Below are 16,361 nucleotides of genomic sequence, written 5' to 3'. Positions count from 1 at the left end.
CATACTGAACAGAAAATAACGCATCGATTAAGCAAAAAATAGTTAATTTTAGGCATCTGAGTTTCTGGCAAGCTCCCAGTATTTAAAGCTCTGCAAGTGTTTTTAACTGTCGGAACTTTTAACTTACAGAACATAAGACAAAACATGTTTAAACACAACTTCGATTAAAAGTAGCTCTTTATATAAAAAACTAAGAGGCAATGTCCTGAGGTTCCTTCCAACCTCAGTGATTCTATGATTTGTAAGAAATACAGAAACATGAGCCAAATTACAGGTGGACAACCAAACAGCAGAAAATTCAAATGATTCGCCCAAAGTAATGCCCGAAGTTCCTTTGACAGAACAAGAAACTGTCTTGTCCTGATTATTCCCAGGTCCCCACCGGACCATCCCTCCCCTACAGCACACTGTAAGCACACAAAACAATCACATAAACTGAAACCTTTTGGAAAAAAGTGCATATGCTGTGGTCAAAATCATCAAAAAGACCACTAATATCCTCTAAAATTTATACTTACATTGCTTGCACATTGTGAAATAAACACATATGCAACATGTCCATGTTTTGATATGTATTTTTATTTCCCTGCAGTTTTCACTTATCAAGAACAAGTAACAGGGAAAGTTGTCTGAACTAGTGCATAAACAAACATTCTGAAACACCACTACACGTATCTAATTTACAAGAACCGTATAAAAAAAGTCACTAAAACACTACACTACGAAGGTGTCCAACGCTTACAGTCAGACTTTTTCCAACCCGTTACTTGCCTTGTAGCCACAGGAAAACTCTCCAAAATTGAAAAGACAATCTTGCCACAACCCTCCCTCCCCCCCACCACCTGGGATGGCTCGATATCTAGACATCCAATAATTAATTATTGCAATGATATATAATGCAATACATACCTGGTAAAATATCCTTTATGTGGTGTGTTACAGTTTTAAAGCCGGTTAAAATATGCAGTCTTCAGATAAAATGTAATCAGTTGAAAATTTTCTCATATCTGCACAGTTTTATATGTGCTAGATGCATAATTTTCCTAGTCAGTTTTTTTCCTGTGTAATTATTTTTTATAAACTGGTATTATAAATAGAAATATACATTCAAAATATATGGAAAAGTGAGTTACTACATTAAATTTGCATGTATCGATCCATCCCTTTCCCCTGCACAGTAATAGAAAATACTATTTTGCCTTGAACTTCATATTTGACAGTGAAATGCCACTAAAGTATTTACCAAAAAGTCCATCTAGTCAAATTGTGAAACAAAATGAACCAAGTGAAAACTTTACATTTCCTTTAGAAAAAAATTACAAGAATTTTGTTTCCTAGCTATGAATCTTTAACTTTTTTTTTTAGACACAAAGTTGGATTTATTTGTACAAGATACAAAATGTAAACATGGCAAAATAAATAGTTAAAACAAGTGATGCAGGATCCCATTTCATGCTCATGATCCCATTAAAGAATTATTTTTTAATCCATTCAGTTGCAAATTCAAGTGCAAAAGCATGATGATGAATATCTACTATTCAAGTAACAGAAATAATATTGATGATACAAATAAACTATTTTACAAGGTAGTGATTTTCCCAATTTTACAAAATTTACATTATATATCGACTTAATACACGATATAATGATAGTCCATTTAGGTCCATTTTAGTTCTCTGTGATCCACAGAGTGCTGTATTTTGCATTCAGTTGGAATATAAATGACTACACCGTTAGCACAGGTTGAGACACTGGTTTGAGGTTATGTCACTTCCATTGCTACTGTTGTCTCTGCTATGCCATTTAAACCCAGTCGTTCTGGTTCATGGTTCTCTCTGCAATAAAAAGAAATAATCAATAGTTACAGGTAGAACGCCGCTATTTCTTTACGCAGTTTTAGTAATGTCTTACGTGCACTATGTGTTTACACAGCTGTCGCCTGGATCAGGGAGAAACCTTAACACGTACGCTAGAAACAGATTATTTAGAAGTAAATACTGGCATTTAAGAACTGCTTTTACTCCACTAACAGCACAGTCCCTTCTACAAGATTACTACATTTAACTGTAAATTACCAGCCTAAATTATGGGTAAGAGTACTAAAAAGTCTCCTGAAGGAGCAAAGTCAAAATACACCATGATGACTCAGTATCAATTGCCAATTATTCTGTTAGTGAGCAAAGCATCGTTCTAACATAATTTCCCCCCCTCCACCCCAATTCCACTTTAGCACTAGCACAAGAAGTCTTAAATTTTTTTCTAATTTATCATCATTCTCTGTAGAGAAGCCTATTCAGCTAAGGTGGTACTTTTTAAGGCGTTTGCTGACATGACTTGAGATACCCCTCTCACTTGAGGAAAATAGGAACTAGATGCTTTCATGCTATAAAAGTATGCTTTAAGGCCTGATTGCTAATTTAAAAATACTTTTTTCTCTCAATCTATGCAGTGATTAAATTATACATGCCATTTTCCATCTCTAAAAGCTCTTTTTAACCTCCCCAGAAGTGTCATGAAATCATCGGTAAGCCACATTTGCCAATACCCAACTTTTACTTTTCTAATTCATAAACAAATGTGATTTTTTTAAAAAAATCATACAATCCCGCAGAGACTTAAAACAGAGCCCAGATATTGTCATTTTCAGAAAACTTTGCCAACTGCAAGCTCCTGCCACTCCTGTGAAACACCTTCTAAGTATCCTGAAATAATATAGTGTTGCTGTTCAATGAGAATAAATGTCTGTCTATATACGTAAGATGCAGGCTGGCACATAACTGGTTTTACTTTACATAAATATGTAACGCATATATCCATATGTTATGTATAAAACAGGTATGTGCCAGCCTGCATCTTACAATACAGGTACACAAAGTTACGGAGAGAACTTGTGGAGAGTTTGATAGAATCTACCCAAAAGTGCCGCATGAGAAGGGACAAATGAAAATGGTTAAAATGAAGCCATTTTAAACACAATGGAAGTTTACCAAAACTACTGGTGCCTAAAATCAGTGCAAATTATTTGGGGGTTAATCTGCAAAATCAGCTCTTGCAGTTTGTCATGGCCACGCTGAAGATGCCAGCAGCTGGATGTTTTTGTGAGGTTGAAGCTATACTGAGAAGTCTCTTGGAGGCGGAAACAATTCTATTTCGTGCTCTAGTGCAGAGTTGGGCCCATCTATGGAGACATTCATATAGCACAAACGTAACTTAAAACTGCTCCAACTTGCTACACACTTACCTGGCTATACTGCTGATGGCACTGCTAGGAGTTACCTTTGGCACTCTGTCCATACTGGCAGCAACTGTGGCAAGTTTTAAGGCTGTTGGCGATGGCGCTGAAGTCCTTGTATTGATATGCACATTGACTGGAGAAACAACACTGACATTGTTGAGGTGCACTGCGTTCGTCAGGCAAGAATTGTTCATGGGAAGCGTTTGAGGGCTGCTTGTGCACAATGCTGGAATTAAGTGGTTTGTGGTGGTGTGGCCAACTGTCCTTACAAGCTGTACGGTTGAAATCCCTGGGCTGGATGATAAAGCCATGTTGGTGGAGTACAAAGTTCTAGAGGTTCCTGTTACAAAACAAATGTTAGTAATTAAAAATATGCCATTCCTTAGACTCAAAGCCAAAGATTAACCTCAAGGGTAATGCTTTAAGTGTATGTGTCACTGGAATTGTGCAAGAATCTGTTTTTTAAAGACTCGTAAAATGTAACATTTTAGAAATATTTCTAGTTAACATTAGAAATATTTCATGGGGTTTTTTTGTTCACAGGAAGATCAGAAAGCGAAAGAAGTTACTGTATGACAAAGAACTTTTACATTGCCCAATTCTGTACACCTCATTTTAGGTGCCTTAAATTAAAGGAGCAACATTCCCCATAAAAGCAAATTGAATGGGGAACACCTTAGCTAGGAAACCTCAGAGACTGACTGCGAAGCCAAATTCTGATGCTTTGAATCACCTCCTCACCTCCTACCTTGTTCTGCTGGCAACACAAAGAGGTTCTGGGGACCGGTCTCCCTCAAGGCAGCAAAACTAGGGGTCTAAGACTAGGCAAAGTAGAAAACTCCCTTCAGATTACACCGCAGTGCTCCGTTAGCACTCCTGAGTTGTGAGAAACTTCAGATTTCACAGTGTATATTCAACCCAGAGGTTCTCAAATTTCATCTTGGTATCCTAGCTATTCACTATTCTGATTTTGATCACAGGGGAACTAGATATATTTTCCCCTAGATTCTTATTCCTGGGGGGGGGAAAAAACCAAACAAAAAACCACGAACCTGCTTTCAGCTAACATTTTCTAATTTACAAATCTTCCTGTCCTCAATAGGAACAGCTATTTTACATCGTTGCCACTCACAGCTTTAGAACAGTAACAGAAGTCTAGTTTTATAGGCATAGTATTTGCAATGGTTTTCATCAATTGTAAAGCTGTGTACCATGTATCGCATGGTACACTACCATGTGCCTGATCTTATACCCCTCAAAATGTTACCTTCTCAGATATGATCTTAGAGAATTATACACAGATGTCTTTCTTTCCTGGAACTGTTCCAGTATATTGATTTTATTCAGTTGTGGGTTTTCTCTCCCCTCTATTCATTTCATATTATCATTAGCCCAGTCTGGCAGAAGGTCTATAAAACTAATCACATCATTAGCTGTTAAAACAACAAATTACTCCAAAAGCCTTTTATTTGTTATAGCAGTCAAATTCCAAATAACGTTTGGCTCTCGGCAACATGGCTACTGCACCAGCATGACTGGCATTACTGCCTTCTGGTAATGGAGGTTCAGAAGAGGGGTGGGGGAAGGTAGTGAATGCCAACATCTACACTTTTGCCTGAATTTGGGAGGAATCCTAAATGCAACGAAACCTGAAACTTACAGTAACGTCAAAAGAATTGCTAGAAGGAGTTGATTAGTATGTTTTGTCTGAATACACAAGTGACATAATGACCAAATAATGTAGCAACTTTTCTGTTTCCTTCTTGAAGTACTTAATGTTTTAAGCAATTGATTTTTTTTAAATTACACATTCACACTGTTTTTAAAATGCTGTCACTTACGCTTTTGATCATAACAGATCAGTAAAAGACAAAAGCCTACAAAAGAAAACAGAAACAATGCTCTTCCAATGTAAAAGAGCGTTTGGTAGTTTCATTATCATACTAACCTGCACGCCATTGCACAGAAGTATTTTAAAGAACAGTATTAAAACTATCACAATATATTTGATTTTTTGTTGTTGTTTATTAAATAGTACTTTAGAAATCAGAAATAAGATCAGTTGACATATTCTCAGCTCACACTAGACCGCAAGTTTTAAGAAATCATCACCTGAAGGCTGGACAACACCATTAATATTGTTGTGGCTGGTGTTTTGTTCCTTCGTTACCTCACTGCGACTAGGAGCAGGTGCACTAACCACTGCAGATGCAGCAAAGTGGGCACTGGCTGAGTCAAGTGTTTTTGACATACAGTCAGAGGTGCTGGAGCCCTGTGGGAATTAAAAAAAACACAACAATTTTTTTCTTTATAGTTATCCAAGTACAAAATGAAATACCATGTTAGGATTGCTATAATGCACAATTACCAGCAAATTAATAAATACATCTTCTAAATGTAATCTAATGCACCGTAACATTAAGTAGTTCCATATCATAAGTCTGACGAAAAGTTGAAAATTAGTGTCCAAATGAGTGTTGAGTAAGTCCTGCCCAATTCAGCCAGCCAATGGCAAACACAGTTCTTAGCATGACCGATCACTTTCACGACACGTTGTTCAGCCTGGAGAAGCGAAGGCTCCAGGGAGACCTTACGGCAGCCTTCCAGTAACTGAAGGGGGCCTAAGGAAAGCTGGGAGAGGGACTTTTTACAAGGGCATGTAGTGATAGGACAAGGGGTACTGGCCTTAAACTGAAAGAGGGTAGCTTGAGATTAGATATAAGGAAGAAATTCTTCACTATGAGGGCGGTGAGGCACTGGAACAGGTTGCCCAGAGAAGCTGTGGATGCCCCATCCCTGGAATTGTTCAAGGCCAGCTTGGACGGGGCTTTGAGCAACCTGGTCTAGAGGAAATGTCCCTGCCCATGGCAGGGGGGGTGGGACTAGAAGGTCTTTAAGGTCCCCTCCAACCCAAACCATTCTGTGATTCTCTGCGTTTGAGAAGACGACTGTGCCTTAAGTTTCCTTCTCCCTTCTGTCTCCAGGCAGCAAATACACTGCAAGTCTAAATAGTTTTCAGTATTTATGGTACATTCATCCTCACGGAGTACTTTGTACCACAGCATAAGCACCCACCGCATTCTGGAAGTACGTATCTTCTATTAGTCCAGTTTCTCTGGAAGACTGGTAAGTACTGGAAAGACACCCTGAAATGGCTGAATGTATCATTCTGCAATTTCGATTTATATTAACTAAGAAAATGACTTTCCATAGGCAGAGTGTCTTAAAAATCCAAAATCGATTCCTTTTGTTTAAATATTCTGGTATCGTGTCTTTACACTTACAAAAAATGCAATCAGTAACCGTCAACACAGAATCCCTGATTAATCAAAGTAGAAAACACTGAGGGGAAGGGACAAACAGCACTGGCAGCTAGATATAATATGCTCAAAGTAAAATAAGTTTTCCTAGTAATAGACAACAGCAACAGCTTTTATATTTTCTTGGTAAGAAATGAACAGAAAACTAAGCTTGACAGACTCTTCCCTTGCAAGGCATTACAGAGGAAAAACGTGATTCTTTTAGAAGACAGAAGCAGTAACACTGGGGATGGGGAAGGAATCACATTAAATATGCAAAACTACCTTTTTCCTCTCAGAAGCTACCAATTTTTAGTACTCACTGAACATCCATTCATAACAGAATACATTATCTCATAAAGCAGTTTTAATAAAGAAGTCTCCTTGGAGCACTTACACAAAGGAGGATAAAACCAGTGAAAATAGTATGACTTGACAGAGCACAGGCTATTTCTACACTGACCAACTCTGGATGCAAATAACTAATACACGCATTAAAATATGAAGTCTCTTACTCAACTTTGAAAATGCAGCCATGATATATAACATTAAAAAAACCCCCAACCAAACAGGTTTTGATGTTGAAACTTAAAATATCATCTCATTCCAAATAGAAAAATGAAAGCAGGGTATTTTGTACTAGCTACAGCACAAGTTGCCTTCCGGGCACTATACAGCAAACTAAAATTTAACATATTTACTGAAGTGTTATATTTAACTTGAGAGATGAAAAAACACAGTGAGCAAAAAGGAAGATATCAGCATATGACAACATTTAAGGTGCATTACCTGTGCTTTCGGATGTGTCTGTTGTGAGGAATGCTGAGATTGCTGTTTCTGCTGAAGCTGAGCAAGTTGTTGCCGCTGCATTTGAACTAACTGCTGTTGATGTGTCTGAAATTGTTCCTCTGTGATACCCCCTGTTACTACAGAAAAGAAAGTGAAGCTAGTGTTAAATGGGCCTGCACAAAACAAATACATCTGAAATGCAAGAGTGCATCCGCGTTGGATAACAAGTGGTTGAAGACAACATACATTGTGTTAGATGCTTGCAAAGATCTTCATATATTCTTATGTAAAGGAGAGGTCAAGCTAAAATTTGTTTGTTGTGTTCTTTTAGCATTGAATTTATTTATAACAATCGGGTTCATAGCTTTCATTGCTTTTAAGCAGTTTTTATCTTTGGTGGTTTTCTCTCCAGTAGCTTTAAGCAAAAGCTTAAAGAAATTCTTTCCCTGGTTTTCAGAAAACAAGCATGTCCTAAAAATCATAGCTGAGGAAGAAGTACACTGGGCTGAGCTGGGTGCCTTCTCTCCCAGTAAACACTGCCAGTTTATTCCTGTACAGCTTTCCTTCCTACAGTCCCTTATTATTGTCCTTTTCTCTGACGCCAGAATGGACTCTGTAAAGGAAGCATACGCCTGGCATTCGAGAACGCCTACTTCAACAGCACAACCAGAATTCATGTATTTAAATAGTTTGTATACAGTTCTATACCAATTCTCACTTGAAAGGACTATAAACTAATATACAATGACAAAGCTAATCTCCAGGTCTAAAACTTAGTAAATGTTTGCAAATATCACAAAGCACTGTTTATTTAGCAAATCCAGTTTGACCTTCCTATTTCACACTTTTTTTTTTTCTGAAGGAAATGCTTAAGTTTCACCTGAACAGAATTTTCTCCACCAATTTTTTTTTTTTTTTTTAAATGGAGTAAGAGTTTAAGAGTTTGTTTATTTACAAGAACCAGGTTAATGCAACCCCAGTAGTATCAAACTCTCAACAAGTGAAGGGAATGGTGAAGTCAGAAAAGCTGTTCTCAATATTCTCCCCCCGAAGAATTGCACACTTGATAAATTAAAAATACTGTCAAGTGTTTCATGTTAAAACCTGAGTTTTGTGCAGTTGATGCTAACCTGAGAACTAAGTTCTCTTAGGAGGAAGTAAAAAGAGAATTCACTTTTCAAAGATTCCCATTAACTACATTTCAGCAGTTTATTCTGAACTATATTTTTCAAAGACCGAAGCTGTCATTCATCTCAAACACCTGGATTCTCCAGCAATATCATTTTATTAAGAGACACTGAGCTAATGTTAAAATATGAAGTGATATATCATTCAGGGTCTGGCTCTTTCATTTACTAGTTGTAATACTTGTAGTTGTCCTGAAATTCCACTCTGAATAAATACCAAAATTAAGACTGTGACTGTTTAGAAGTTAGTACTGAAGCTTCTCCTCTACTGCTGCATTATTAAAAACAGGCTTCAATCACATTAGGAGGGCACTTAAAAATCCAATGACTTACAAAGTTACTCCTATTAGAGTCTAGGGATTTTATTATCATTTCCAACATATTCTAAAATCAAATTTATTTCCTATTTAGCTGTACTCCGTTCCTCTTGAAGATTCTTACCTACTACTACAAGCACTTAACTCAAAGTGTGGTCAGCTAAACCTGTTAAGTTCCCTCACAACAGTCTCCCAAAACGTGTTGCATTACTAAAGGCAACAGAGCCAAGAACAGCATTGTGGGACATTACATACATATGTATTTCTATTTTTAAATTCTGAGGTAACAAGTTCCAGAACATGTCTTTTGTTTTATTTAAAAAAAAAAAGTTTTAGAACAAGCTTATAGAGCACAAAAACACCTAAATTGCATTTAGCTGTAATTAGCTATTATTTGCCTGCAGTACAGGGGTATTCATCTAGACTCAAAGTCGCATTCTTCTATGGACTGTAAAGACATAATATAGAAAGCAGTCTCTACATCAGAGGATCATCTAATTTAGCCTATATATCAGTTCTATGTTTTCAATCTCCCTTCCTTCTCAGTTTGACACAGACCATGAAGTCATGAAACACTCTATTACAAGGTACAGGGAAGATTACCGTAGTAACGTAAAAATTGCTTACTCTGCCTTTTCATGTTTAAATTCCACTCAGTTCACTACCTATCACCAGATATTTATTCAGTCAGACTGAACTCAGCTGTTAGCCTTATTATAAAACAGTAGATGTTCATTAGCATATTTAGTATCATTTGCTTCTGCCAAATCAAACAACTGAAGGGTCCTAGACAAAAAAAACCAGCAAACCTCTATGATGTCCCAAGGTAGCCTTTAAGGTCATAGTTAAGTGCAAGTGTTCTATCCTTCTTATAAAAGGTTCTATTTACCAGAATTTTACCTTCCACTGCCGAATATCAGTATTTCCTATTTTACCATAGCCTGACTGTATTGAAGTACTACAACAGAACAGCGTAAAAAGTCAACATGAAATTAAGTCTTCCAGGCTCCTCTCCTTGACTGCTTCGATTTGGATTATGATGTCACTTCTCTTAGGAATTGAAGGCTTTAATCAAAGATCGTATTTCAGGCTGCCCCAAAAGCGGTATTTCATTAATCTAATTACCTCTACATTGTATTTAATTTGGGGGGGGTGGGGGGGTGGACGGGACGGGACACGGACGACAGGACACACCTCTAAAAGGTAAAAGCTTGTTCCATAAGCAAAACTCTTGAGCTGAGAATGCCATCATCTGCAGTCGTCTTTTGTATCTAGGGACACGTTAACTAAACAGGTAACTGTTTGAGTGGGTCACTGAAACTGGCAGCTGTAGCAGACTGGAAGCCAAATGCAACATACTGACTGTACTGCAAATTGCTAAAGATTTTGCCTAAAGCCTACTTCTTACTTCAGTCCCAAAAATGAGCTGAGCTGCACTCTAGGAATTCAGCAAGCAGGCTAAGTATTACTTAGCTGTTGTAAGTAGTACCACCTACTTACTCCTGGTAACTTCCTTCCTCCACCATCTCTCCTGATCGTCAGTTGTATCCCTAGCTCATCAGTTGATCTCATTTTAGATTAAACAAAGTATTCTTCTGGAGGTGTCTCTGGCAAAGAGACCAGCTTACTTTTCCAGATACAGTGTGTGAGACTACAAGAAGTTTACACAACTGATCAAAGGGATCAGATTGTTTCAGTGACCTTGTCTCTTAAAGTTCCTCAAATTCAGTTTTCCCGTTTGCAGTTCTTGTAACACGAGCAAGAAAATAATTTAGCTTGAAACAGTGGTTCTTTATTCATGCACTGATTAGGCACTTTCAAGAAAAGACTAGTCACACATTTTTAAAGTAAGTCTTTCTTTTTGTTTGTACAATGCCTAGCATTTGAGGAAACACCAGAGTAAGAGTTGCTTTATTAATACAAGTGGAAATTATAATGCAGAGGTAACTTTAAATATTCTTCTGCACCGAAAACCAAAGCAAGCAATTCCAAGTCTTCTCTAAACTAAAAGAAAAAACCAAAAACAATCAGTTTTAACTACTGTCATTGTTTCCTGTAGAGGTAGCTTTATGCTTACAGGTCAGTGTGCTATAAAAGCAACTGATTTCAACAATCACCTCCCAAATAGAATTACTTTAATAAATGCAGTGATAGTACCTGTGCTCATTTAATGCACAACCAGACTTTGATGAGGCCTTCTAGAATTTACTCACTATTTACTAAAGAGGAAAATCTAACAGCATTGTCTCTTGCTGACTCAGTTATTTGGTGAAGAATTCTGTTGTCTATTGCATCTGATCCTTTATGAGAATTACAGGATCTGCTTTGTAATTTAAATCTGGAAAGAAAAAGGTCTTCCATAACCATAAATTTCCCTGCATAATACATTTCAACTACTCGGTGATCTCTATTCTAATCTAAATGTATTCTTCAGATGGTTTCTAAGATTATATAACAGAAATTAATTACTATTCCTTTACAAAGTGGCTTAGATCCATCAGATTTGTTTTTATGCATTTTTTAAGATATTTCTCTGTAGTCTCTCCTACTATTAAAATGCATATTTCTCTATCCTTTCCTTTAGTTCTCTTTCCCTAAGAGTACAAATCCTGAAGTACATGAGCGCTAGTCCACATGTGTATATCAGGTCTGTCATTAATTTGCCATGTAGCACCAACAATTTAGGATTTTTTATTCTTGTTGATGGTATTACCCAAATCAGGAAGGGCTGACATTTTTTTCTTACGTATACATAGTTCCCTACCAAAACACAGGCCCCCCCTTTCCCTGAACATACTGCTTAAACGCTGTTCTCATTTTTGTGTTCTTATTACATACCATCTTTCCTCTAGCTACTGGAATTGTCTTCCACTGCTACAGTCTTCATTTATACTAAAGCCAGGTATAGAGATTTCACAAAGCTCTTCAACCTTTTTCCTTCACTCATTTCTTCATATACTATTAAAATCAGATATATCAGCTTCCATAAAAAAATATTCTCCTAGTTTTTCAGGTAGACTCTACCCTTGGGGTGGGGGGAAGTCTCCCCAGAGCAGAATTTAAAGTTTTACATCTAGCTAATCCTTAAATAGCAGCTTGATATTTATTATATTATCATGAAAAATTCTACGGAAAAAATAATCAACTTAACCTGCATCTTTTTAAGCAACTTTCCTTACCTTGGTGTCATTATACTTTATTCATGCAAAAAGAAATCTTGCAGTATTACTTGCTCGTTATATAAAGAGCTACCAGCAAATTCTTCGTTGTTCCTTACAGCTTATGGTCCATGTTTCACGTCCTTAACTCTGACAAATAGTATTCCTTCCTATTTTCTGCATTTGCTTTAATAAGACATCTCTTGATGCTCATCAATAATCCCATCACACAAAACTGCCCCTTTCTGCTAGAGGTGCAACTCTCCAGCCCTTCAAGTTCCTTACAAAAAAAAAAGTTATACAAAATATGACCGTAGCACATTATGTCTGTTCCCTTCATACAGCAGAAAAATATTCTTGTGCAAATCTTTTCATGAGAGAGAGAACAATATAAAGGTTGCAATGACTATACTGAAAAGTAAGTTATGAAAGTAAATATTCTGTGCTTATGTCAGTACCACGCTGATGTTACTTAATAAGCTAACGCTCAGTCTTTTAAAACCATAACATAGGGAAAACTGCTTTTGTCTTCAAGAAATTTAATTTCTACACATGAATTCTAAAGGTCTATTATTGAAGATTAACTACCCAATCCTGCAACTGACTTTAAAAGAGAGGGACCATTCCACATCCATATAAAGTTAATTATGGAATTTAGAATCAGCCTATTATATTATCTAATTATCCTGTTTTACAATACGTAATTCTGTATATATGTAATAGAGTAGGAAAATACTCAGATGCTTGTTGATGCTTGGCAGTAAATCTCTTTTGGCATATCTCCAATTATTCAGCTTTTTAAAGAATCATACATCCTTTTACGATTATAAAGAAGTGACAATGTTAAACTCAAGCAATTACAACTCCTAGTACGTGAAGCAAGCGATGTAAAGACTGCTAATGGAAGCTTAAAGCAATTTTTTCTTTTGGTGGCTTCTATTCCAACTTTAGTGCTTCTATACCCAAATCGCTAACAAATGGTCTACAAAGATCAGAATTGTGGCGTATATTTTATATTCTTGTGAAGATACTACAAGAAACTTTGTTTTGTTTTTAAATGTAAAACTGTTTCTATGTGAATGGCTGTCTTGCTCATCTGGAGCTCTAGCGGGTCATAAAGCTGAACGGTAAGAGATGGCTGCATTGCCTATGAGAGTTAGAGACGACACTTAAGGGAAAAGGCAGTCTCCTATCACACTTAATCAATGGCTGATGATTTTCTGAAAAATCAACAGAGAAGGTGCATCGTTGGATGCTTCCAGTGTCAAAATTTTTACTATGACAGATATCAACAGAAAGCGCTATTTTCAGACTTTTTCATGCCTGCTCAGTATACTTACTAACTTACTACTGATTTTCTGAGATGTTTTGGCAAGATTTAAAAAAAAAAAAAACCTCCAACAACAAAAAAGACACTCCCCCTCCGAGAAACCAACTGCCTTTCTTTTGCATTTATAAAGAGCATTCTTCTCTCCTTCAACAAGGTTAGACCAATTAAAGTCTTTAAGACTCAATCACACCTAAGCAATTCTTAAATACAAGCAGAATCCCTCCTTTGGATAATGCATCTTTAAGATCAGCACTTTATCAAGATCCTATTGAAACTGAAATAACAGCAGGAGAAGAGGACTGTTTGTGGAAAATTTCTGTATATTCTACGAAATACAAAATAATTCGCTTGTCTCTTTTGATTTAGGTACACGTCACTGCTGAAGACCTTATCAGTTCGGTCACAAGTAAAACCACTGGAATTCAGTATTTTAAATTCCAGAAGAATTCAAATCCTTGCCTACCTGATATGCCATTCTTGCTGGTGTTCAATAAAGCTACAGACGCTGCAGAAACTCTTTTGTTATTCACAGTCTGCCCTGGTTTCCATGAGGTACATTCTTCGCTATCACTGTCCTGTAGATTTAGTAGCCTTGGCTGAAAACACTGCAGTCGACATGATCTGATATTGCTTAGTATTTCAGAAAGGGACAGTCTGTTTTCACAACGTTTATTGGAAGCATTGGTCCGTGAAAAATTAGAAGAAAAGTCTAAAGTCTGGGAAGAGCTTGAAAAACTGTTCAGCATTTCCGGGTCAATCTGTCTCAAGACAGGATCATGTTCTGTGGATATCCGGTCCATTATAACCCTGATAAAAGAGGATGAAAAGAGGCTGTTAGTTAAACTCTCTCTAATACTTTCATCCTTTGAAGGGGGATGAAGAGTAAAAATAATGCAACTGTACCTTCCACCCCTGCCAATTCGTCTTCTTGCAAATCCTATACATCTTCTCGGAATTGTAAGGGTTGTAAGGCAATGCCTGAACCTCAGTTTGTCCAATTCTGCCAATTCTGAGTTTTCATATGAAGAATTAGTTTGGTCCAAACGAGGCTGTAAAGAAAAAGGAAAAGGCAATTTTGCACTCATTTAGAGTGTATACTTTGATTAGGTTACTACTGAGTGATTATCATGCACAGGCTACAGTATAGAGAATGCTGAAAATGCCCACAGAACTATCAGTTGATTAATATGCTCAGATCATAAAAGAACTTGGAAGATTAAAAAAAAAATACATGAATTCACAAAGCAGAAAATCCTCTTACCTCGATTAGTCATAAAACTAGACGCCACAACCAAAATATAGAACAAGCCAGAATTAATTCATTCTACCAAGAAGAACATAAAACTATCCTACTCAGACACAGGTCCATCTGGCCCGGTACCTCCTGTCTGATAATGGCTCTCTTGGTGATTCATCACAAGATATAAAACACAGGCAGCAATTCTTTTCTTGTTAGAGCCTCTGAGCTTCAGGCTCTTAGAAGCCGAAGGACTTCCTGCAGGCAAGGCTGCACCTTGACTGTGTTTTGTAATCAGTTGAGGGCCTATCCTTCTCATGAATTTGTCTAATCCCGCCAGTAAGGGTCAGTAGCATAAAAGCTTTTGCCTGTAAAAATGAGTTTATGAAAAACAGTTGATAGAAATACCTCAAAACTATATGCACAACTCCTGTGCTAAGTATCACGCTACAGAAGAATACTTTTAGTACTTTTTGTGACAAAGGAAATGCCAGGAAGGCCTGTTCATTTATCAAAGATCCTGCTGAATCACCAGCTGTACAAAGCAAAGTGACAACAATTCCCAACTCAGACGGCTTGCAACCTAAGTGTGTAGGTCATTTCAAAAAGGGTTCCTAAATTTGCAGTTTAGTTTTACTCATGAAACACACTGCCAAAGGTAACAGACGCTGATCTGAATGGCCTTTGTTCCAATACACAGCATTCAATTACCGGATCTTGACAGTGTATTTTCCATATCAGCTACCCTTAGGGCATTTTTATTACTCCATTAATATCTTCATTATTGTTATGAACTCAAAACTGCATAATCTTTACAAGCAGAAATGCTGTGTGCTGTCTGAAATGTCTTATCTGACAGGTTAATAAATATTCATTAAAATAATCAATTTTTGTGATCAGGTTAAACCTACAGCAACAGTAGTGCTGTAGATTCAATCAATTTATGTTAAGAGTTAATCAAAACTCAAATGGCTTCGGTAGTTAAAAACAACCTAGAAGGCTAACATTAAGACTGTTAAATAACCTGCTTCTAAACAGCAATGGAAAAGTAACAGAAAAGAACAAACACAGAAGTTTTCAGTCATCTCAACTTCTTTTGGCAAAGGAGTTAACTTGCAGGCTAAGAAAAAAAAAAAGGGGGGGGGGATAAAGGTACAGAACAAGAAATGCACAGTGCCCCCAGAGTGATATATCATTAGCTTCTGATAACAAGATGAAGAGCTGACATTGACAGCCGTTTCTTGTCAAAGCAAGAATTCTCAGTAAGACACTATTCTGGGATTCTAGGAATTGAAGTCTCTGCAGCAATACTCGTACCTCAATTTCTGTAAAATTCCTTGTTGGAGAGATTGGAACTGAATAACAAAAGGAAGCTTAAAACTCTTCCACAGCTGACATGGGGCTCTCCTTTGAGTGACTCCATGCCTCATGTCCTCTTACAAAACATCTAGACAGAAGTTAAGCATATTTACATTAAAAACTTACGTGGGGTGTTTCATGGCTTCGAGAATCTCTATCAGGGTGGAGGAGGAAGTCAGAGTGCTTGCTGAACACTGCTGAGAGCTGGGAAGTAAGCAGGAGCATGTTCAAAAATCAAGGAAGCTGCCAGATTTGTTCAAATATGTACATTTAAGAAATATGCTCTCTCTTCTCTTCCCAGCAATGACTTTGCCACATTTATTTCCTTTTTCATCTCAAGACAGACAAGTAAAAGCATCAGACCTGTATTTTTCCCCCTGAGGTCACCAGGTCATTGCTATATTGACCCAATGCACACTATATTATATACAGCCATACCCAGGAGCAATT

At 37.1% G+C, this 16,361-nt stretch overlaps 1 protein-coding gene across 1 annotated transcript in view; it reads right to left on the bottom strand.

Moving 5' to 3' along the window:
• Positions 1–558: 558 nt before the first annotated feature.
• Positions 559–16,361, bottom strand: part of EPC2 (enhancer of polycomb homolog 2) — a 52,745-nt gene continuing 36,942 nt past the window's right edge. The window contains exons 9-14 of the mRNA XM_009285304.1: positions 14,219–14,364; positions 13,779–14,122; positions 7,324–7,460; positions 5,348–5,507; positions 3,242–3,575; positions 559–1,835 (exon numbers count right to left, since the gene is read on the bottom strand). Of these exons, the coding sequence (XP_009283579.1) occupies positions 1,763–1,835; positions 3,242–3,575; positions 5,348–5,507; positions 7,324–7,460; positions 13,779–14,122; positions 14,219–14,364 (1,194 nt within the window). The 3' untranslated portion in view covers positions 559–1,762. The remainder of the gene's footprint in view (positions 1,836–3,241; positions 3,576–5,347; positions 5,508–7,323; positions 7,461–13,778; positions 14,123–14,218; positions 14,365–16,361) is intronic.

Source organism: Aptenodytes forsteri, unplaced genomic scaffold (assembly GCF_000699145.1).
Source record: "Aptenodytes forsteri isolate BGI_AS27 unplaced genomic scaffold, ASM69914v1 Scaffold380, whole genome shotgun sequence".
NCBI classification, from domain to species: domain Eukaryota; kingdom Metazoa; phylum Chordata; class Aves; order Sphenisciformes; family Spheniscidae; genus Aptenodytes; species Aptenodytes forsteri.
The sequence above is the reverse complement of the archived record's forward strand: the minus strand, read 5'-3'. Positions and strand labels throughout refer to the sequence as shown.